This window comes from Agelaius tricolor, unplaced genomic scaffold (assembly GCF_023055355.1).
Source record: "Agelaius tricolor isolate 1412-34295 unplaced genomic scaffold, bAgeTri1.0.p SCAF_31, whole genome shotgun sequence".
Classification (NCBI taxonomy): domain Eukaryota; kingdom Metazoa; phylum Chordata; class Aves; order Passeriformes; family Icteridae; genus Agelaius; species Agelaius tricolor.
In genome coordinates, this window is record NW_027269291.1 from 1,807,828 (window position 1) to 1,830,666 (window position 22,839).

At 41.9% G+C, this 22,839-nt stretch overlaps 2 protein-coding genes across 9 annotated transcripts in view; one reads left to right on the forward strand and one right to left on the reverse strand.

Moving 5' to 3' along the window:
* Positions 1-218: 218 nt before the first annotated feature.
* Positions 219-10,988, reverse strand: LOC139601808 (G protein-activated inward rectifier potassium channel 1-like). The gene is given in 4 exon segments (XM_071451121.1): positions 219-1,719; positions 1,721-2,289; positions 3,752-3,968; positions 10,033-10,988. Coding segments are annotated over 4 exon segments (1,467 nt in total). The 5' UTR covers positions 10,684-10,988; the 3' UTR covers positions 219-1,689.
* Positions 10,989-12,225: 1,237 nt separating this feature from the next.
* Positions 12,226-22,839, forward strand: part of MPP3 (MAGUK p55 scaffold protein 3) — a 28,260-nt gene continuing 17,646 nt past the window's right edge. For 6 of the 8 annotated variants that reach the window (XR_011683024.1, XR_011683025.1, XR_011683023.1 and 3 more), the window contains exons 1-6: positions 12,226-12,380; positions 15,847-17,350; positions 18,552-18,670; positions 19,148-19,225; positions 21,705-21,785; positions 22,319-22,456. Coding sequence is in view for 3 of the 8 variants with exons in the window: in XM_071451116.1 (XP_071307217.1) it covers positions 17,326-17,350; positions 18,552-18,670; positions 19,148-19,225; positions 21,705-21,785; positions 22,319-22,456 (441 nt within the window). In the remaining 5 variants the exon portion in view is untranslated. Of the gene's footprint in view, positions 12,381-13,325; positions 13,393-15,846; positions 17,351-18,551; positions 18,671-19,147; positions 19,226-21,704; positions 21,786-22,318; positions 22,457-22,839 lie in introns of all 8 variants that reach the window. The other 2 variants (XM_071451118.1, XM_071451117.1) reach the window with 2 other exon arrangements.

A 22,839-nucleotide genomic window follows, 5' to 3' on the forward strand; every position in this document is an offset into this window, starting at 1 on the left:
AAGGTTTAATTATTTTGTAAGTGGCAGTGTAAAAAAAAAAATGGCCTCTAAGTTGGATAACTCATGGATAATTTGCATCATGGCTCATTAACAATTAATTAATACTATGACTCTGCCCCACAGCAGAGGGGAGCGTGCCCAAGGATGGGGCCTCATCCCCTGGAGCTGCTCTGCTGCCAACTCACACATGCACATTTGAGTAAAGAACACCAGAGACCTGAGGCGGAATGTAATTTTATTTTATACTCATTTTGAGTCATCATCATTTAAGACTTCATGCTGTCATCTAAGTACTCCATACAAATACAGTTGATAAATGAAAATACAGATTTTAGCACATATATATATTGTTGAAATTCATGTTGAGAACAGATAAACAACAACAAGCAGCACATCCTATCCCTGCATAAAACAGCATTTTCCAGTTTCACACTGTAGACAGATCAAAAGCAAGAAACAGTGAGTTCTGCAAGCCAAGCTATTCCTAGCTTGGATACATCATTTTACCATCAAGGAATGCATTGCCAAACAACATGGCCACTGCCACCCCTTTTAATTAAATTTGACTGAATTTTGTCCATGTAACAAGAGCAGAATTGATCCTTCTGTTGGAGAGTGCTCTGGTGATGAACACCCTGGATGCTGAGCCTCTGAACACTGTCTACAAACAGCAGAGTTTGTTTGTAATTACCACCAACCAGGAAAGAAAAAGCCTCTCTCACAGACAGAGGTGGATTGAGCTGAATAGCAATAAATACCAAATCTACAAAATTACTGAGAATCATATATAAATGGAGAAGGCAGATGTAACAAAATGAAAATTAGCAACACCAAAGACTACCATTCATTAGTAAAACTCTGAGATGTGTAATGACTGAGCATTATTTAGCACTTTGCTTTTATTTATTTACTTACAATGGCTCCCAAACTGAAATGTCATTTAATTGCAGCATAAAACATGCCAAGAAGCTGAGCTACTGATCTCAAGTTTCCTTCACAGTGAGTGGTGATATGGCCATTAAAATTCAGCATGTGATCCACCAAATCAAATGCTGAGGTGGAATTTTGGACAGGATAAAGATCCTCGTGTTTAGGAGAGCTCCTGTGGGTCAAATGACCCGAATGGTTATTGCACACTCCTTCCTCACCTGACTGACCATGGATGAGACACTGGGAGCACAGAGGGAGGGTGCCACAGTCATGGGGAAGAAGGATGGAGCAGGAAAGCCTCTTTCCAAAGAGACAGCTGGACTGGGGCTGAGCAGTGCCACACATTCCTCTTGTGTTCTGCTCTTCTGCCCATCAGGAGCAGTCCAGGACCTGAGCTGCACAAAACCAGGGTCCAGCTGCTCTCACACCCTTCTTGCTTCCATCTGTGACCGAGGATCTGATCTTTGCTTTGTGAAAAAGCATCTGCAAACATGGAAGCCAGGGTGGATTTGCAATGAGCATGCTGATAAGCATCATCATCAGGGCAGGAATCTCTTTGGCATGACAGGAGAACCATACTGCCCCTCAAAGTCCTGTTATGCTACCTAAACTGGACCTGTACAGAACAATTATACAAAAAGGATCATTCATTCTTCCTGAAAGCAGCAAAGCCAAGTTGTGACTTTACTGTGAACCAACTCTTCCAGGGCAGCAGTCTCAAATGCAGTTTATCAGCAACAACTTCTGTTTCTTCAGCTCTTAAAAGAAGCGATCAGAGTTCATTTTTTCAAAGTTTGGCAGGGAAATTATCTTCCAATTTCACCTCTAGAGTGCCCATACCTGGAAAATCCTTCTGTAACTCGAGCTTGCTGGTGGACTGAGTCAGAGCCTTGGCATTTATTTTTAAGGCTTTCAACTGCATCCTGTGATCGCTGTCTTCACCATCAGACATGGGACTCATTTCTTCAATTTCCAAGAGATCTCCAGTACTGAAATTCTTCTGTGTGTTACAGGAACTCACCCTCAGGGCTCTTGGTGGAAGGCCCTCCTTCCTCGAGCTGATCTTCTGGAGTTTAGCAGGGAGCTTGTTCTTCTCTCCTGCAACATCAGCACAGTCAGGAGGACAACCCTGCTCTCTTCTGCTTTTCTTCTCAAAAGGACTATTCAAGAGAGACGACTGGGACAGGTTTTCTTCTTGCTCTTTGACACTGTAAGGAGGAGTGGGGACTTCAAAAGTGGCATGAAACTGAGAATAATCCACACGGAAAAAGCCATCTTCCAGAGACATGACTGGCAGGAACCTGTGACCCCACAGCACCTCATCTTCTGTGTACGAGGTCCTGGCCTGGCACGTCATTCCTGTGCAAAAGGACAAGAGCATTCAATGTGAGCAAGCACACTGACACATGGAACCAAAAATACATGAGGCTGACAGATGAAAATGAATTTCAGCCAGCAAGGCAAGGATTTTACAGGTTATAAAATGGGGCAGTTGCTCCTAGACAATCTTCTTACAGTCACTGACTGAATAAATTTTTATGCAGACTTGCAACCAAGCCATGGCAAAATGTAAAATTAAAACAGTATTAGCTTGTGTGCTGGTTTCAGCTGGGATAGAATTCATTTTCTTCACCATGTTGAGTATTGGAAGCAATTAGGTCATCCCAAAGATTCCCTTTTCCTCAAAACAAAAGGCCACAAAATCAGCTGTCATCTGGACAACACCATACCCAAATTTAAAAAAGAAACAAAACTCTTCTCATATTTGTCAATAACCACATATGCCTACAATCTCTGTGACTATCAGGTCTGTATTTGTGCTGTGAAAGTGGATTTCTTACTCTGAATTCAAGTCAGTGCAAGCTAGGCTGTCACTGTCATATTTTCTTGAAAAATCCCTTCACCAGGATTTCTTCTCCTGGGAAGCTGAGAAGCCTCAGAGAAGAATGCAAACAGTAATTATCTGATTGCATCTCCCTGTTTTGCTGCTTTGGAATGTGGTCTGGAGATTGTTGATCCAACATGTGAATTATTTTTAATTAATGACCAATCAAGGTCGAGCTGTGTCAGACTCAGGAGTCAGTCATGAGTTTTCATTATCATTCTTTGCAGCCTTTGGTCTGTATGCTTAATATAATATAATATAATATAATATAATATAATATAATATAATAATTATATTTGATATATTATTTTATATAACTAATATAATTCTTATATCATTTTAATATAAAATTTATTATTTATTTTAATATATATTATATATTACATTGTCATATACAATTACATATTACATATGTATTTGTATATTACATATACATATGTACATATTACATATGTATACAGTGTATTACATTGTATATTCTATTTGTATATACATAATATACAAATACAATATACAATAATAATTGTAATTATTATAGTATAATATAATATTTATTATATTATATTTAATATAATGTTATATATAATTTTATATAGATAAAATTATATAATTATTATTATATCATTTTCTATATAAAATTCATTATAATTTATTATATTATAATTTATATTATATTATATTATATTATATTATATTATATTATATTATATTATATTATATTATATTATATTATATTATATTATATTATATTATATTATATTACAAGCCAAGCCCTGTGGAGAAGGGAGGTCTCTATTCCTGGTGGGAGCCACTGCAGCTCTGCAGCATATGGCAGGATATGCTGGAGCATGCAGCACCAACAGCTGCCCTGCTAAAAATATCAGCACTGAAAACAAAGATTGAAAATCAGAGCGTGCAGATTATCCCAAGTCTTACCGGTGGTCTCAACGATTCCTTCCAGGATGACAACGATTTCAAATTGCTCACTCCTCAGGGATCTTTGTGAGAGGCAGAAGAAGGGGCTCTCTGAGTTAATTTCATGGCAGATGGTTAAAGGGGAAACCAAAAACAGCTGGTCAGCCCCAGTTCCAAATCCAACATCCAGCTCACACTGGTCCAGCGGCAGGAATTCCCCCTCTGGTGTCTGTCTGGACTAAAGAGAAAAAGATGATTTAGTAATCACTGGGTGAGGCAAAGCATAAAATCAATGAAATAAAGTGGAAACCTGCCTCTTGCATGACATTATCAGCTACATGTGGTGGGTCTGGGGGCTTCATCACGGAGATGAAATAATGCTAAATACTGGGAGGCTGCTATGCAAGACCAAGTTTGACTTTTCTTATTATGCCAGTGGATCTCATCACCACCTACAAACTCTACTGTGACATATATATTAAAATATATATCCACACATAGATATATATATATATTTTACATATTAAAATATTTAATATTATTATACTATATTATATTATCATATAAAATATATTTATATATAAATATAAAAATATATTTAATACAATAATATAATATAGTATAATACTGCTTATGTATTTAATATATATTTGTTTTTATATAATTTAATATATATTTTAAAATATATATTTATTTTTGACCAAAATGTCATGTATCACACACTACATGCCTTGCAATGGATATTCAACATGAATACCCTGTGGCAAAAGTTCCTGATAATGAGACCAAAATCTGAAGCTGGGCACATTTTATTCTCTTATTTAAATTAATGTTCTCTTATTTTTGTATGGTACTAACTTTTGGTTGGCACTGTGATGTACTAACTCAAAGGTAAACACCACAGGAATTGTACAGGACATCTGGTGAGTGGCATTTTCACAAACCACCTGAATTTATACCAATGATGCCCTCATCCCTTGCATGCACCACCCACTGCATATTGACCTTAATAATGAACTTCTTATTAAACAAAGTGCCTCATTCTTCTCCCCATCATTTCATGGGTCCAATAAAAATACTGATATAGCAGCTTCCCTCTACTCCATAGGGTTCCCTCCAAATTTTCCTGGTATTCAAAGTCTAACTAAAAATTACATCACTTGGCCAGGCAGCTCCTTGTGTGATTGCTTTGAAGGTCTCTGGTGGAAATTGCCCACCAAAATGAGCAGCTTGTACAGCTGATAAATAAATCCTATTTAAAATCTTTTCTGTTTATTTCTGATCAAAAAGCACTTAACTCTTCAAGAAGATGACAACTGATTATAAATAAATAAATATTATTATATTTCTACTATCTATATTTATATATCTATATATATATTTCTATTATCTATATCTATCTATATCTATATATATTTACCTGTACTATCTATATTTCTACTAATATTATTATAAGTTCTACTATCATAAATGAATAAATAGATAGTTTTAATTGTGCTGCATTTTGGAAACATTGTTCACTGAGAGCAGTTTTCCATGACTCAGATCTGACTAGTGTTCTTTTAAGAAAGTTTCTGTCTTTAAAGAAAATCCCCAAGCAAATAGTTGATCTTCATATTGACTCCCTTCTTCACATGTACCTTAAAAATGCTGATTTTATAACTGCCTGATATTTACTGGAGATTACATACCCAGCTAGGCAGCAGCTGGAGCACAGCTCATTATTAAATACAATCCATGATTTCATCCACCTGCTACCTGCTTGTTTTGCTGCTGAGGAAGAAATGTTCTTCCTATCTAAGAAACAAAGTTCTGCCCTGCACAGGAGTGATACAGGGGTCTCTGAGCCAGCTCTTGGAGATCCATAGCACACCTGAGACAGCTCAGCCACCTCAGATGGCACAAAATCAGCAGGATGGCTTCTGTTGCAGTGTTGGAAACAGAAAAGTTTTATTAAAAGGCAAAATAATAAAGCTCTTTACAGAGAAAGAGAAAAACCAAGAGAAAAACCAAGGCAGGGGCAAGAGGTTCTTGCTCCTGGTAAAACACCCCCCATAAGCCATTGGTTCCTTGGTTCTCTTATTTTTCTTATTTCTCTTTCTCTTATTTTTCTCTTATTTTTCTTATTTCTCTTTCTCTTATTTTTCTCTTATTTTTCTAGTGAATTGCTCAGGCAGGACCTTTTGGCCTCTTTTTTGTCCAATTGGCTATCCTTAAGTTTGAGGTGAAGTCCCCAAGGTCCTATGAGGTGTCTTTTTACCTCATTGAGGAAACTTCTGAGCTTTTACCCTTTTTTAAGGAGACAAAAGATAATTGAGTCACTCCAGGGCACATTCCTCCACAGGAGGACAAGATTCAGTTCCTCCTTTGCTGATGAAGACAGAGAAAATATCAGCTGATTGCATGTGAAAGCATTTTCACAAATTATTTATGATCTGGAAGGCAAAGAGATAAAAATCTCTTTGTGAGATTTACTGTGAGATAAAAGTGATCTTGCTTCCTGGGAGATAAAAGTGATCAACACTTCCATAGCAGTCCTGAGAGTCTGTTTTGTGCCAAGGTAGAATCAGCCTACTGCAAAACCATCTTTTCTCTTTTCCTGCAGAGCCAGGCTGCAGTCCAACCCTGCTTTGGCTGCCTGGCTGCTGCTCTTGCAGTGGGTGCACAAATTGATTGCCCAGCAATGATCTTTGCTCCAAGGTAACAAACCAGGACGAGCCAACATCTAAATCTCAAATTGTCCCAAATCTTCATCAAATGCATCTATCTAGGCAAAAATGTGCCATTTTGCACAAACTGTTGCCTGACTTGAGGACTGTTTGATCTACACACCATTTTTCTTTATGGAAGAGCCTTCAATCAAACCCATTCAATAGTGAACAAACCCAGCCAGGATGATGAGAGGTAACAGATCTGGGAGAAAGCAGAAGGTTGTGCTTGAGGTATTCAGGATCTTACATGCAGGATTGATTTATGCAGGGCATGGAGGATTTTTAAACTTGTTTGTTGAATAAAAAATAGGTTAACCTGAATGAAGAGAGCTGAATAGGCCCAACAGGTTCAGCCTCCTAGCCAGTGACCTTTGTTTTACATCTACAGCTTTACTCAAAGCATCACAAAACAAGAAGACAGAGGGCTGTGAAATGTCAGGAATAAGTCTAGAAGGAACACTTGTGACTCTTTATTTTGATCATCCACATAACACAAAGACAAGGAAATTTTGCAGATTAATACATGTTGAACAAGGGAATTAATTAGAAATGCCCTAGCCTGCAATTCAAATGTGGTCAGAGATGGACAGTCTAAATGTCTCAAAGAATTACTCTAAAGGTTAATTGCTTCACAGCTAAGGAAAAAAAAATTTAAAAATTAAAAAAAAGTCCTGTGTCTTTAACTTTCTGCCACTGGATCTCAGTTTTTATTACAAGGCAGACTTGCACTGCATCACCACTCAGTCTGTTTTAGTGTCTGAACAAATACATCCTGCTCTTCAAATCTTCACTCCTACCCCTTATTAATTCTCTTTGCTTTTCTAAACCCTGTTTATGCATAAACATGCATATCTCCCTTTAACTGACCATGCTGCAGTTTTATTATTATTATTATTATTAACCCTCTGTCAGTTCCCTCACTAGAGAGCTCACATAATTATGTTTTGATATCCAGGTGGACTAATTAAGTACTGGAGCAGAAAAAGTGGGGCTCAAAAAATGGAGCACCATCAAGCTTAATATTGTAGAGAAACACATCTAGAAAAAAATCTAGAAAATGCTAAACTGGTACATGCTCACTGCTCTTCCCCCACACTCAGACTATCAGCTTGCAAGAAGTGATATTATATTTTATATTGCTGGAATATAAAGTCTATGGAATAATGGAATAATATGATCTTGTTACTCTGATACCCTCGTTGAAGATTTGTGTGGAGCTTTTCAGTTGTGACCCTACACCTGGAGCTCCACTAGAGAGAACTCCTAGGATCACTGCTACTTTTCATTTTAGTCTGGTTGTAAATATGACCTGTGTGAGCTGGGCTTGCTCACACCAAAGCAGAGAAGGCGTGGAGGAGGATCTAACAAACATCCCAAAAGGGATGAGGAACATGAGAGGAACGTGACCAAGAAGACAGAGCCAGGCCTTGCACCAGGAACGAGAGACAACAGGCATACACTGAAACAAGGGAACTTTGGATTGGATTGAAGGAAAACATTTCCATCATGAGGACAGTTGAGCTGTGGAAAAGCTTGCCCAGCAAGACTGTGCAGGTTTCCAAAACTATATTGGAAAAAGCCCAGAATAACCTGGTCTGATCTCCAAGCTCACCATACTTTCAGCAGAAGGTTGGACCACAAACTTCCTGAAGTTCCTTCCAACCTAAACAATTCTGTAATATTAAAAACCAATTTTTTTTGCACTTTCTGCCCTACTTATCAGCTTATTGAAATCACAGTGTAATGGGTCTTCTTACTTATTTCCAATGCCTGGCTGGCACCTGCCATCTGCAAACTTTCTGGTACAATTTTGTTTGCTTTCAGCTGATTCAAAGCTGTTAGTAAGTGCAGCCTGAAGAACAGGTGCTTCCAGAATGGTGTGTCCAGTTCAGTGACAAGGATTTACAGAAAGCCATGGGAACCAATACCACACCTCTCAATGAGGACTGAGAGGGCAGCTACTGCACATTCCATTTTAAATCTTCTGTTCATGGCTGGTGTTTGTCAAAGGTCACAAAGCAACTTGAAGACAACATGATGATCATACAAAAAAAAAATAAAACCAAGAATTGCTCACTAACTCATGGTCTGGCCAACAAAACAGCTATCCTAAGACACAATGGTCATGCAGGTCTATCAAATGTCCTTCAGTTTTCTGCCTCAGTCACCTGCATATCAGCATTGTGCAGCAATAGAAGTGTCAGCAGAAAGGACATCAGGCTGTATATTTGGTGTCTTATTTCAAAAGAAATGAGTTTCCCTCTCTGTAAAAACACAATGTGACCCCACTTTTATTCCACTTTGACTATCATTCCATTTTGAATGATAGAATTAAACACTTTCAAGGAGATTTCTGGAGGATAAAAGCAACAAAAACCATGGTTCAGCTGGCTTTTCCAATTCCTACAAAAATTGCTCCAGTGTAACTCCTGACAGCTTGTTCCCATATATATATATATATGTATATATACGATTTCTTTTTAAACCTTAGCAGATTCTCCATTTTAAGTGGTTTTATGTAGCAAGAAAAAATCACAGCTCAGGATAGCATTCAGCACAGAACAGATTTACCACTCATATTTAACACTTTAAGACTTATTCATATTTACCACTGCCCCAACACCTACTGCTTCATGCTTATTCATGCAGATTATTAAATAGGCCAGAGAGAATTACCAGATAGAACATTTATAACACTCAAATATGATATCCTGAAATTAATCTCATCACTGGCATCCAGCTTCTGACAGCTTAGGAGCTTCAGACAGAGCTCCTCACCAAGCATACTCCCCTGACAAGTCATAGCTGCTGTGAGATGCTACATTGTTTAGAATTTCAGTGGTTTTCTTCCATTCTACTCCAGTCCAATTTATCTTCTGGACCTTCATGACTGCCAAACTCGTCTGGGTGGGGTTTTTGTTTGTTTATTTTGGGTTTGTTTGGGTTTGTTGTTTTTGTTTGTTTGTTTGGGTTTGTTGGGGTTTTTTTTTTGTTTTTTTGTGGTTTGGTTTTGGTTTGTTTTTTATAATCTCCTTTGAATCCCAGTTTTCTTCCATTCTGAATTCTACAGGCCATTGTAAATGATTAATAAACAGATACTGGTGGCAATCAAAGGAGCATCTCTAGAATCCCTCTGAAATGCTGTCAGGTCACTAGCTGGAACAAGGGACTGCAAGTTAAAGCTCACCAAGTTCCCCCAAGAGGAAGAGGAGGTCAAGGCTGATCTTTATCCAGTTTAATACCACCACAAATCAATTCCTTATTCCCAGCCCTCATCTGCTAAGCAGCAGCCTTAGTACCCCTCCTTGGAGCTGTCCTGCATCCTGACACATCCATCCCGACTTTCTGCCAGCCTCACAATCCACTGGGGGCTCTCTGATCAGTTTTCCCCTACGCCTGCTTGGCTCTTTCATGGCTCCTGCTGCGAACAGGGAAAATCTTCCACAGTCCTTCCCTCTGCCCCAGCCAAGGGACAGCACGGGCAAGGGCAGAGCTGCCCACTGGCATCACACAGGAGAATCCCCACGCTCCTGCCCTCTGTGCCCACCTGTGCCCACCTGTGCCCACCTGTGCCCGTGCCCACCGCCTCACCTTGATGAGCTTGCAGCGGATCTGGGCAGACACCATGTGGCTGTTGCGGAGGTTGCCCACACGGAACATGAGGCAGAGCTTGGCATCGCGCTGCGAGATGACGGCGGCGCGGCTGAACATGAGGGTCTCGGCTCGCTTCTTGGGCTGCGACATCTTGATGAACATGCAGCCGATGAGGAACGCGTCCACCACGGAGCCCAGCAGCGACTGGAAGAGGAACAGCACGATGCCCTCGGGGCAGCGCTCCGTGATGTAGCGGTGCCCGTAGCCGATGGTGGCCTCGGTCTCTACGAAGAAGAGGAAGGCGGAGGGGAAGTTGTACACGTTGGCCACACACGGGCTGTACGAGTCACCGTGCGCCTGCTGCAGGTCCCCGCGCAGGTAGGCGATGCCCCACCACATGGAGGCCATCACCAGCCAGGCCACCGTGTAGGTCAGCAGGAAGATGAGCAGGTTCCAGCGCCACTTGAGGTCCACCAGCGTGGTGAAGAAGTCGGAGAGGTAGCGGCTGCTCTCTCCGCCCAGGTTGCCGTGCTGCACGTTGCAGCGCCCGTTCTTGTCCACGAAGCGCTGCCGCTCCCTGCGAGCGCTGCAGCGAGCCAGGCCCACGGCCTGGTACTCGTCCCCAAACTTCCTGCGCACGGCTGCCATGCCCTCGGCTGCCCAGGGGCTCGGCGGGCACGCCGGGGATGCGGCGGGGCGGGAGGCTGAGCGCACCGCGCTGCCTGCGCGCTGCGGCCGCCAGCCCCTGGGCCTCGGGGAGCTCCGGGATGCCCGCGGAGCCGGAGCTGGAGAGGGAGCGGCGCTGCCAGCGCTGCCCGATCGCCAGCGGGGCAGGGGAAGGGCTGGAGCAGACGCAGCCTGAGCGGGCAGACGGCGGCAGGACCGCGCAGCCGGCGGGGAGAGCCGGGCTGGGCTAGGGCGGGGAGAGCCGGGATGGGGCGGGGAGAGCCGGGCTGGGCTGGGCTGTGGAGAGAGGGGCTGGGAGAGGCGGGATGGGGAGGGGGGACTGGGCCGGGGCGGCGTAAACCGGGCTGGGCTGGGCTGTGGAGAGAGGGGCTGGGCCGGGGGAGAGGGGCTGGGCCGGGGAGAGCCGGGATGGGGAGGGGGGACTGGGCCGGGGCGGGGTGAACCGGGCTGGGCTGTGGAGACCGTGGCTGGGAGAGCCGGGGCTCGGGGCGGGTCCAGCGCTGGGAGGTGTCAGCCCACGTACCCAAGGTAAAAACACCCAATTGATGCACAATACAATCATACCACCTGCCAACTGATAGTAGACTCTGTCCCTGAGCTCCTGTCAGTGCCCCTTTCAGGTAACTCCCGCAATTTATATATAAGTGTGATGTTCTGTGGTGTGGGACATCCTTTGGCCAGTCCATAACCTGTTGTGGCAATTCTCCCACTCAGCTTTTATGTGCATTGTCTCAACGGCAGAGAATGAGACACAGAAAAGTCCTTGGCTTAGGATAAGCACTGCTTAGCAACAACCAAAACCATCAGTGTGTTATCAACATTATTCTCATACTGGTTCCAAAACAAAGCCCTGTGCCAGTTACTAAATTACCTACTGATGTCTTTGTAAATAATGTAATGGATGAAGATATGGGTGTTAACATCTTTGAAATGGGTTTTAATGTCTCTTCTGACTTTAGGCAGCAGGTTTGTTACCAGCCTGGCAGCTTGGCTCCTGAGATAGGCAAGGGTCTGCACAAGGCTGAACTTTGGGGAAAAATGCCAGGTTCAAGGGGGAATATGGGGTAGGCGGTTCGGGAAGGCTGCACCTTCCTGGTACCTCAGCGATAGGGAAAGGAACAGGGCACCACGCTGCCAGGAGTTAGGATAAAAGGGAGCCTGAGTCCTGTGAAACCCCGAGAGAGAAAACTCCGCGGGTGTGCGCCCCAGTGAACTCTCTCCCTTTATTCCAATAAATCAAAGGACTCCTCCGTCTCCTTTTCTCTGGCGTCTTGGACTTTCCTGACAGTCCCCAAGGATGACTTCAACAAGGGAGCTCCGGAGGCCGGGCTGAGGCAGCGCTCGGGTCCGCCCGGCGCCCGGAGCATCCCCGGGACAGCGGCGTCCGGAGCCGCCAGCTCTGGGGCGAACCCCCGGAGCTGAGCTGGCAGCCGCTAACCCTGACGGTGCTGAGGCCCCGATTTCGCTGCGAGCCGCCGCTCCGGGGCTGATCCAGGCGCCCCCCAGGCCGTGGCAGCTTGGGGGAGGGAAGGAGGGAGGCGTGCTTAGAACGGCTCCGAGGGCGCATGAGCGAGGTGCGCAGCAGGCTGCGGGCAGCTCCGCGGCCGGCCGGGGCAGCCTCCAGCGCCGCAGGAGCCCAGCCCGGGCCGCTCCCGCAGGTAACGGCGGCCCGGGGCAGCGCCGGGCCCGGGGCGCGGCGCGGGGGCCGCTGAGGCGGCGGGGGCGGCGCCATTTTGCGGCGCTTCGGGCCGGGCTCCGGTGCTGCCTTCGAGGCGCGGCCCGGCGTGAGGGAGCCCGCGGGTGTGTGCTGGGTGTGCCTGGGGGCTCGGTCCGGGTTAGGGCTCCCTGGTGGGTGTGGACCCGGAGCGTGCTCGCCTCACGGCTCGGGAAGCAGCTCCGGCAGGGCCGTCTCTCTCCAGTCCGGTCCGGTGCGGAGCGCAGGCTCGCTCCGTACGCGGTGGGGCTGTGAGGAGGTCTGGGCCCGCAGGTATCACCTCCGGCTCGGTGGAGCTCACATAAAGCTCTCCGGGGCGGGACAGCCCTTGCCAGGGTTGCCGGTGGGGTGGCACCCATCCCCACACCGCACGGGGCTTGCCCGGCTGAGCCCGGAGCGTCCAGCGCGGCTGGGCCGGGGCTGCCCCTGAGCGGGGCTCGGAGGAAGAGTCCGGCCCGGTGGTGCCCAGCAGGGTTGTGTGGTTTTGTCTGTGCTTCGTTCAGCACCAGAGTGGTGCCTTTTTCAGTGCTGGAGGAGGTACCCGTGAAGCAGCTTCACTCAGGTTCGACAGGAGGAGAAATCCTGTGTGGCCGTCAGCTATCACCGCTTAGCATAGTGATGTATCCTCTGACCTAATCGCTAGGGCCGTGTAAAATGTTAAACTGTTAAAAATGCTTTCTGAAAGCAGCTGCTGCTTTGAATGATACAATCTGGATTACAGAAGCTTTACGTTGTGTTAGGCTGTGAACCACAATAGGTTTATTCCATAAGTTAATGGGGATATGTCAGGCCATATTATGCTTCTGTTTTATCTCCTGCTTTGACCCTATGGCGAGCATCAGTTGAGTTTATTTAGCCCTTTCCAAATATTAACAACCCTTTTTTCTAGGTAAGAAAGGTGCTTCAGGCATTCAGTCTTGGGAACAGCTGGGCAAGAAAAATGAATTAAGGTTTAGGTAGGTATTTTTAAAGAGGAAAAGTGTATTTGAGCCTATTGATGCTACAATGATGAGAGCACAGACTCCTGGTTTTGAGACCCATCTTGCAAAATATCACATGCTGGGGCTGATTTTAATACCTCTGAGAGCCAGCCCTGGGTGTGGAATGCTTTTCATTCTTTGGAGTGTTCATTTCAGGCTGTTCTGTGTAACGGGATTTTTACAGAGCATGGAAGATGCCTCTAGGGGAAGCCTCCATTTTGACTGCTGTGCCTAACTCGACTAATTCTGATGCTCCTGAGTTTGCTGGCAGGTTTTTAAGATGCTGAAATGTGTTTTCAGGTTCCTGTGTGGGGTTTTTTTTCCACTAAAAATCTGGAAAATAACTTGGCTTTTCGTGGGGTTTGGTGCTAAATAGGTTTGACTGTAGGAAGCACACATTCTTGCAAAGATGAAGGATGCAATTAAAGTTCTTTCTTAATCATTTGAGAAGATTTAAATATGTGTCAAATGAGATGCCATATCAAGGAGCCAAAGCAACCCATAAATTTATGAAGTGTGTGAGTGAAATGTTTATTTCTTCTAAGCAATAGGTAATAAGAGTGTTTAAATAAAGGTATAATATATAAAATGCAGTGGAGCACAATCCATGGATTAGAGTGAAATTTCTACACTCAGTTAATTTATTTAGAGAACTCCAGCAATGTTTTGATGCCCAGGTGGATTCATTAATTGTAGTGGTAGAAAATACAGGGTGTAAAACACAGGTGACTGTTGAGCTGAGTATTTCCCTGTGCTGTAGAGAAACTCAGGAATCCAGAAAATTCTAAATAAGGAAATGCTAATTTGCCATGCAGTACTATGGCATTTTCAGGCAGCTAGTCAAGAAAATTTGAATTGGAAGCATCAAACTTGTTCCATGCAACCAAAATATCAGAGACTTCTCTACAAATAGAAACACAAGGAGCATCCTTTTTTGTATTCAGCAAAGAGTTGGAGTGTGTGTGCTGTTATGGAAGTTTATTTTTATGAAAATACTACTCCAATGAATTTTATAAGCATGAACAAGACTGTAAGTGCCCTGAAGCACTATGTTTCATCTTGGACTGGCAATTATATGCATAGATTCAGTTTTGGGGTTTTTTTTAAATTAAAAAAAAAAAAGGAAAAATTGCTCTGGAGTTGTCGGGTCCGTCTGTCTGTCTGTCTGTCTGTCTGTCTCTGCCCCGACACAGGCAGGGTGGTTCTTGGGTGGCCCATGTTTCAAAGGACGAGTCTGGACTCTTCAGCTTTTCCATCTTCAGATTGTTTATTGTTTCTTATCTACAGAATTTCCTGTCTGCCCAACAGAGGTCTGACCTGCAAGGCAGCCAAGGGCACTCTGCCCACCCACAGGGCGGTCATGTCTTTTTATACTAAAATCTACCTACATGATATTTACCTTTATTTTCCAATACTTTTCACCCATGTTGGCAAGTGCACCCTCACCATAAACCAATCCCCAAGTGCCAACATCACCACAGGAGATGGAGGACAAGAAGAAGAAAGAAGAAGGACGAGACATGCCCTGATCCCTCCATCTTGTCCCCATAACCCCCCTGTACCAAAAACCTTAAAGTTTGTATTTCACCCTATAAATGTGTCCCTTTTACACCCTTCACTCTAAAGTGATTCTCAAGTCCTCAAACTGCTGTCACTTCTGTGGATGGATCAAAATCAAGCCACCAAACACTCCTGGCAACATTCCAGGATTTCCAGGACACCCAAGGGTTCTCTCAGTAACTCTGGACATGGGGAGCGATGTGCTGAGTTCCCACATGGAGTCATTTGCTCTGAGTGACAAGAGAAATCTGCAAGAGAAATATCTAAAGCCATTTCTGAGCAGTGGGAGTAGTTTTATTTCTTATAACATCCTTAGTACCTGTGACCAAGGTTGCCAGTCCTGCCAGCTTTGAGGAGCTGTAAGTGTAGCGTGGTTTCCATCAGAATTTAGGAATGTGGAATGTGGAATTAGGAATGGAAACATTTCTTTGAGATGAGCTTTTAGAAAGCCCCAGAACCTCTTGGGATGTGGCATCTCCCTGCATGCTCTGTTTCTGCATGGGATATTCCCCAGTGCTTCTTTTTAACATCCCTTCTCTTCTGTTTTCTCAGAGTTATTTGGACCTGTTAAAATCACCTTTCTTGGGAGATCCTCTCTTCAGCCTCAGCTTTATCCCAGATACAATATGGTTATTATATAACCTAGGATGTTTCATTTTACTTACATTTCATTATATAACCTAGGATTTTTCATTTTACTTACATTTCATTACATAACCTAGGATTTTACATTGTTACTTGCATAGCAGATTAGCTGCAGAACTCTGCTTGATCCAGGTTAAACTGAAAACTAGAAAAAAATTGCTATTTTTACATGCCTGACATTTTTCTTGCATGCTCGAGCTTAGATATTATATTTGCTTATTGCAGGACTGCCTGTGAACCACAGCCCAGAAAGAAGAACCAATCCTGTTGGTTGAAATTGAAGATTTGTCTGTAAGAAAAAGAAACAATCCTCTTGGTTGGAATTGAAGATTTGTGTCTAAGAAAAAGAAACAATCCTCTTGGTTGAAGATTTTCTGTAAGAAAAAGAAACAATCCTCTTGGTTGGAGTTGGACATTTGTGTCTAAGAAAAAGAAACAACCCTCTTGGTTGAAATGTGACATTTGTCTGTAAGAAAAAGAAACAATCCTCTTGGTTGAAATTGAGGATTTTCTGGAAAAAAAGAAACAATCCTCTTGGTTGAAACTGGACATTTGTCTGTAAGAAAAAGAAACAATCCTCTTGGTTGAAATTGAGGATTTTCTGGAAAAAAAGAAACAATCCTCTTGGTTGAAATTGAGGATTTTCTGTAAGAAAAAGAAACAATCCTCTTGGTTGAAGTTGGACATTTTCTGTAAGAAAAAGAAACAATCCTCTTGGTTGAAGTTGGACATTTTCTCTAAGAAAAAGAAACAATCCTCTTGGTTGAAGTTGAGGATTTGTCTGTAAAAAAAAGAAACAATCCTCTTGGTTGGAGTTGAAGATTTGTCTGTAAGAAAAAGAAACAATCCTCTTGGTTGGAGTTGGACATTTGTCTCTAAGAAAAAGAAACAATCCTCTTGGTTGAAGATTTTCTGTAAGAAAAAGAAACAATCCTCTTGGTTGGAGTTGGACATTTGTGTCTAAGAAAAAGAAACAATCCTGTTGGTTGGAGTTGAGGATTTGTCTGTAAGAAAAAGAAACAATCCTCTTGGTTGAAGTTGAGGATTTGTCTCTAAGAGAACCAATCCTCTTGGTTGAAATTGAGGATTTGTGTCTAAGAAAAAGAAACAATCCTCTTGGTTGGAGTTGGACATTTGTCTCTAAGAAAAAGAAACAATCCTCTTGGTTGAAATTGAAGATTTGTCTCTAAGAAAAAGAAACAATCCTCTTGGTTGAAATTGAAGATTTGTCTCTAAGAAAAAGAAACAATCCTCTTGGTTGAAATTGAAGATTTGTCTCTAAGAAAAAGAAACAATCCTCTTGGTTGAAATTGGACATTTGTGTCTAAGAAAAAGAAACAATCCTCTTGGTTGGAGTTGAACATTTGTCTGTGAGAAAAAGAAACAATCCTCTTGGTTGGAGTTGGACATTTGTGTCTAAGAAAAAGAAACAATCCTCTTGGTTGGAATTGAGGATTTGTCTCTAAAAGCAACAATCCTCTTGGTTGAAATTGAAGATTTGTCTGTAAGAAAAAGAAACAATCCTCTTGGTTGGAGTTGGACATTTGTCTGTAAAAAAAAGAAACAATCCTCTTGGTTGGAGTTGGACATTTGTCTCTAAAAGAAACAATCCTCTTGGTTGGAGTTGGACATTTTTCTGTAAAAAAAAGAAACAATCCTTTTGGTTGGAGTTGAGGATTTGTCTCTAAGAGTAAGAACAGAGCCATGCCAGTGCTTTCAGAAGACTCAGGTAACTCAGCTGCATGTTTTCAGCAGAACAGGGACTGAAATCTTAGCATGGGTGTTTCACACCCATGAAATTAATTCAAATTAGAATAAAATGTAACAGAATTCAGAAAATTCAACTGGGTTTTTTTTGAGCAATTTTGCCAACAAGCAGGAAGGTGGAATGCAAAAGGTGAAAATGAATAAAGTTTGTCAGGAAACAGTTTCCTAATAACCCAGAGCAGCTGAACAGAATCTGATAGAGCTGGATGTGTTCTGAGAGTTGGACCTCTCAGTGTAACAGTGCCTTCTACACCTGCTTGTTAAAGATCAGCCCATACATATCTGCTGCTTGCTGGGTCATTTCTTCATATTTTCTGAACAGGGGTTGGTAAAATTTGTTAATATTCTTCCTTTTAACTTCAAATAAGTGACTTTGTTCAAAGCCTGCTCCAGTATGCTGCCCAGGGGGAAGTCACAGGTATTAAATGATGCTTAGGGTTAAAGCAGGAGTGAGTTTGAGTCTCCTGGATCAAAATCCACTCTAAGGTTCATGGAGGGAACAGCCACAGGAATAGATTTGAACCCCCTCCACCTGTTTTTATTTCCTGTTTTGTTTTGGTCTTGTCTTCCCAGACGTGGTTCCCCAGGAAAACACTGGTGTCTGTCTGGCCTTGTGTGCTGCAGAATTGGGATTTTGGTGATTTAAATACTTCTTAGAAAAGTAGCCACAAGCTTTGATTCCACCACCATGGAAATCTCCACCTGTCCTCTCCTCCTCTGCTCAGGCCTGGCTTCTTGCAGGTGCCTCAGAGGCAGAAGGGGCAGGAAAACTCTTGGGAGCAAAGCTCACAAAGCAAAGGAAGCAGGGCTGCTAAAGGAGCTCATTCAGGCATTTGAGAGTCTGCTGTGCTACTAAAAATTCAACATTTGTGAGAGGGAAATGAGGCATAATAAACATGAAGTGGGAAATGTGAAAGATATTTTTTTTAAATATATATTTATTGCTTTGTTAGCTTTTGCCTAAATGTCATTGTTGTGTTTGTATGAAGGGAGTGTTGCAAAATGAGTGCTGGATAAACAAAAATAAACACGAGTCTCTCTGCAGATTTGATGATCCCCAATGTGGTACCCAAATAAATGTAGAGACTGTTAAGTCTGCAGTAGAAGGTCCAGTGAGAAATCCTGTGTACAAGGTTTTTGTTCTGTCCTGAATCTAAATTTAGGGCTGCATGAAACTTTGGCCCTTTTGACATCTCAGCTAAGACCTGATTCAAATCATAAAGAGGAAATGGGATTCCTTAGGGATGTCTTCAGTGAAAGGAGTCTCAGCTACCTGATGAAGGTAAAAGTTTATATTTATTTATCTACATTCTCCTTCCAGTTTACTTTTTCTCTGTTCCCTTGATTTAGCAACCATTTACTTTGCCAAACTTTTCTTTTTTTTAAGAAATCTGTACTGACCAAAGCATATGTGTGTTTAAGAACAAAAATTAATAATGTTTGACAATTAACATATAAATTTTTCTGCTCTTCTTGCTAAAATGAACATACAGTGCCCCATAGCTAAAGTAATGTGAAATGGCTTCATTTTTTCCCTTATGCTCCTAAAGTCTTTACAGATTTTCTGTCTGAAACTACCATGAGCAAAAAGAAAACTAAAAGTCCTAAACAAAACAAAAATAACCCTAAAAGAGATTATTTTTCTGACACATCTCAGATAAATTATGTTCCTAAAATAAAAAAAAACCATTCCAGTGTAGGCATATTTAGAAAGTTTTGTGTATCTCTGTGGAAATATCCCTGAATAATCTTTTTTCAGATTCATGAAAAGCTCCGTCACTATGAACGACAGAGTCCAACTCCTGTTTTACACAGTGCAGCAGGACTGGTTGAAGATGTGAGTAAAAATTCTTGTCTCCTAATTTTCCTATTATTTACACCTGCTTTTCTAACAAATCAAAGCTGTGCTGCATGTGAACATATTTCTCATTTTCCCCAGCTCTCTTTCTAATCTGTTGGCCATGATTGAGCAAGGAAATGAGAGCTAAAAAACACCAAGTCATGAAATGTCTGGTGAGGATGGACACACTCAGGGAGCAAGAAAGGAAATGAGGAATGACCCTCCTGAGGGAGAGGCTGCAAAAAGCATTCAGCCTGTGGTGAACTATCCCAGCTGAGCCCTCAGTCTTGTGTTCAGCCTCAAAACCAGGCAGCACTGCAGCTGCTGTGGCTTGGAGGGACCTTCAGGGGTGATCTCATCTAAGCCCCACAGGCAGGCTCACCTTTCCCTGCCTCAGATTGCTCACAGCCCTGTTTATCCTGATTTTGAACATTTCCAGTGCTGGAGCATCCCAAACTTCTCTTGGCAGCCTTGTTTCCAGCATCTCACCATGAAGATGTTCCAGCATCTCACCACCTTCATCATAGAGAATTTCTTCCTTATACCCAATCTAGATATGGATAATCTAATTCTTCCTTATATCCAATCTAAATATGGATAATCCAATTCTTCCTTATACCCAATCTAGATATGGATAATTAATTCTTCCTTATATCCAATCTAGATATGGATAATCCAATTCTTCCTTATATCCAATCTAGATATGGATAATCCAATTCTTCCTTATATCCAATCTAAATATGGATAATCCAATTCTTCCTTATATCCAATCTAGATATGGATAATCCAATTCTTTCTTATACCCAATCTAAATATGGATAATCCAATTCTTCCTTATATCCAATCTAGATATGGATAATCCAATTCTTCCTTATATCCAATCTAAACATGGATAATCCAATTCTTCCTTATATCCAATCTAAACATGGATAATCCAATTCTTCCTTATATCCAATCTAGATATGGATAATCCAATTCTTCCATATACCCAATCTAAATATGGATAATCTAATTCTTCTTTATACCCAATCTAAATATGGATAATCTAATTCTTCCATATATCCAATCTAGATATGGATAATCTAATTCTTCCATATACCCAATCTAGATATGGATAATCCAATTCTTATACCCAATCTAAATATGGATAATCCAATTCTTCCATATACCCAATCTAGATATGGATAATCCAATTCTTCCTTATATCCAATCTAGATATGGATAATCTAATTCTTCCTTATATCCAATCTAAACATGGATAATCCAATTCTTCCTTATATCCAATCTAAATATGGATAATCCAATTCTTCCTTATATACAATCTAGATATGGATAATCCAATTCTTCCTTATATCCAATCTAGATATGGATAATCCAATTCTTCCTTATACCCAATCTAGATATGGATAATCCAATTCTTCCTTATATCCAATCTGCTCTCTTTCAATTTAAAACTGCTGCCCCATCTCTTGTTCCTACAGGCCTTGGTAAATTGCTTTTCTCTCTCTTGTAAGCCTCCTTCATGTGCTGAATTGTCCTAGTTGAGCCAGAGACAGCAGAAAGCAGCACTCTCCATTTTCAGAAGGCTTCAAACTGGTTTTATGGCAGCATTTGCTGGCTCTTTACATGCACCTGTTTCCTACCATAGCATAGGAAAGGGCAGTGCAGGGTTTGGGAGCTGGAATATTTCCCTTTTCAAAGTCAGGAGACCCCAGTGCCCCCCTTGACACGCAGCCCACCCCTCTCCCAGTTCCCACACACACTCTACCACCCCCACAAGGGTTTCAGCACTGCTGCCTGTCAAGTCACACTAAATTTCCATTTGCAGAATAGCAGAGAAGTTTTTTACAGAGCTACATGAGTTCCCTGCTTAGAGCCCTTACCAGGGTAAGGAAATCTCTTTTTTCTGAGCCCATTTTCCCTTCCTCCTCCCTCCCCTGCTTTCTCTCTCCTCCCACCCACTCAGCCCAGTGCAGAAGTGCCTCCATTATTTCTCTCATCTTTCATTTCAAGTGCCTGAGAGTCCAGGGCATATTTTGGTGTCCAGGTTTTGCAGGGGAACAAGGGAAGTTCTGTTGCATGTTCCACACAGGTGATACCAGATGATTGCAGAAGGTTTAAAGTCTTTTATCAAATAATACAAGAGTGTTGTTTCAGGTATCATTTATGTAGTCCATATAGAATTTAAAATTTCAGAACTTGCTCCTGTAATTCTATTGATGGAATAACTCTTCAAATGTAGGCTTAGGGATTATTCTTCTGATTCCTAATGCTGTCTTCTGTACTATCTAATAAAAATAGCTAAAGAAACTTTGGTTTCTTTCAGGTTTCATGCACTATGGACTGTGATCAGTTTTGATCTGTGCACACTACTTTGATGGATGATAGATGTTAGCAAACACTCACAGAAATGTAAATACATGACCTTGTTTGGTGGACTCCTTTAATTTTGAGGCTGTAAATTTTTATTTTAAAGGTAATAGAAGAATTGCAGACAGCACCAGTGAATAATGAAGAAAAGGAGCTGCTTCAGCTATTGTCAACACCACATCTCAGGGTAAAAACCACATTGGGGACCTTAAAGAAATGCCCTTGCAGCATTGTGATAGAACATTTTGTAACACAAAACTTAGATAGAAGCCTCCTCCAAAGTTCTGTTCCACTGGGATTTCCTGCACAGACTTTGGGATGTGAAGGAAATGGAAAGGAGGCAGCTTTCCTGCATAATGCACCCTCCTGTCTTCCATTCCTCCCTCCCTTACTGTTTTCTGAGGGGCCAGAAAAGAAAAGGAGAAGAAAAGGAGAACTTCTTGCTTTTCATTGTCCATTTGGTTTTTGTTGTTGCCTGGATTTATTTTAAATACTGGCATACACCAGTGTGTAGTTTACTTGATGGGTAAGGTAATTGCTGAATCTTTTTTGGAGGATTTGTGGTGAGGATAGAAGGGGGGAGGTTTAATTTTGCTGTAATACTGGAAACATGAGAATGGGAATTGTAATTCCATTACATTGCTGGTTTTTATTTCCTTTATGCTGTAATACTGGAATTGTAATTCCATTACATTGCTGTTTTTTATTTCCTTTATGCAGGCAATGCTTGTAGTACATGACACTGTAGCACAGAAGAACTTTGACCCAGCTCTTCCACCTCTACCTGATAATTTTGATGATGATTTTGATGAGGAATCAGTGAAAATTGTTCGGCTAGTGAAAAATAAAGAGCCCTTGGTACATATTAGATCACCCATCTCTGGTCATAAAACTTTATGGTGCAAAAGTGTTATTTGGAGTTTGGAGGAGATACTTGAAGATGTCATCCAAGAGCCTTCAGAAACTTGGAGTGTTCTGAAGCTTATAAAGTACCATAAAAAACAATTTGGTAAATGATAAATGCACCTTCACAATTTTGCATTTAGCTGCTTTATGGGCATAGTTTATAATGCCAGGAAACACAGTGTGTGATAGATATAATCACCAATTATGCTGATTATATCTATTAATTCTTTTGATAGTGTAGCTAACATTCAATGACTTCATGTATTCACTTGCATGAAAGTCAGTGAGAGTATGTTTAATACCTGTATATAATCATTATATTGGCAAGGTCCTGA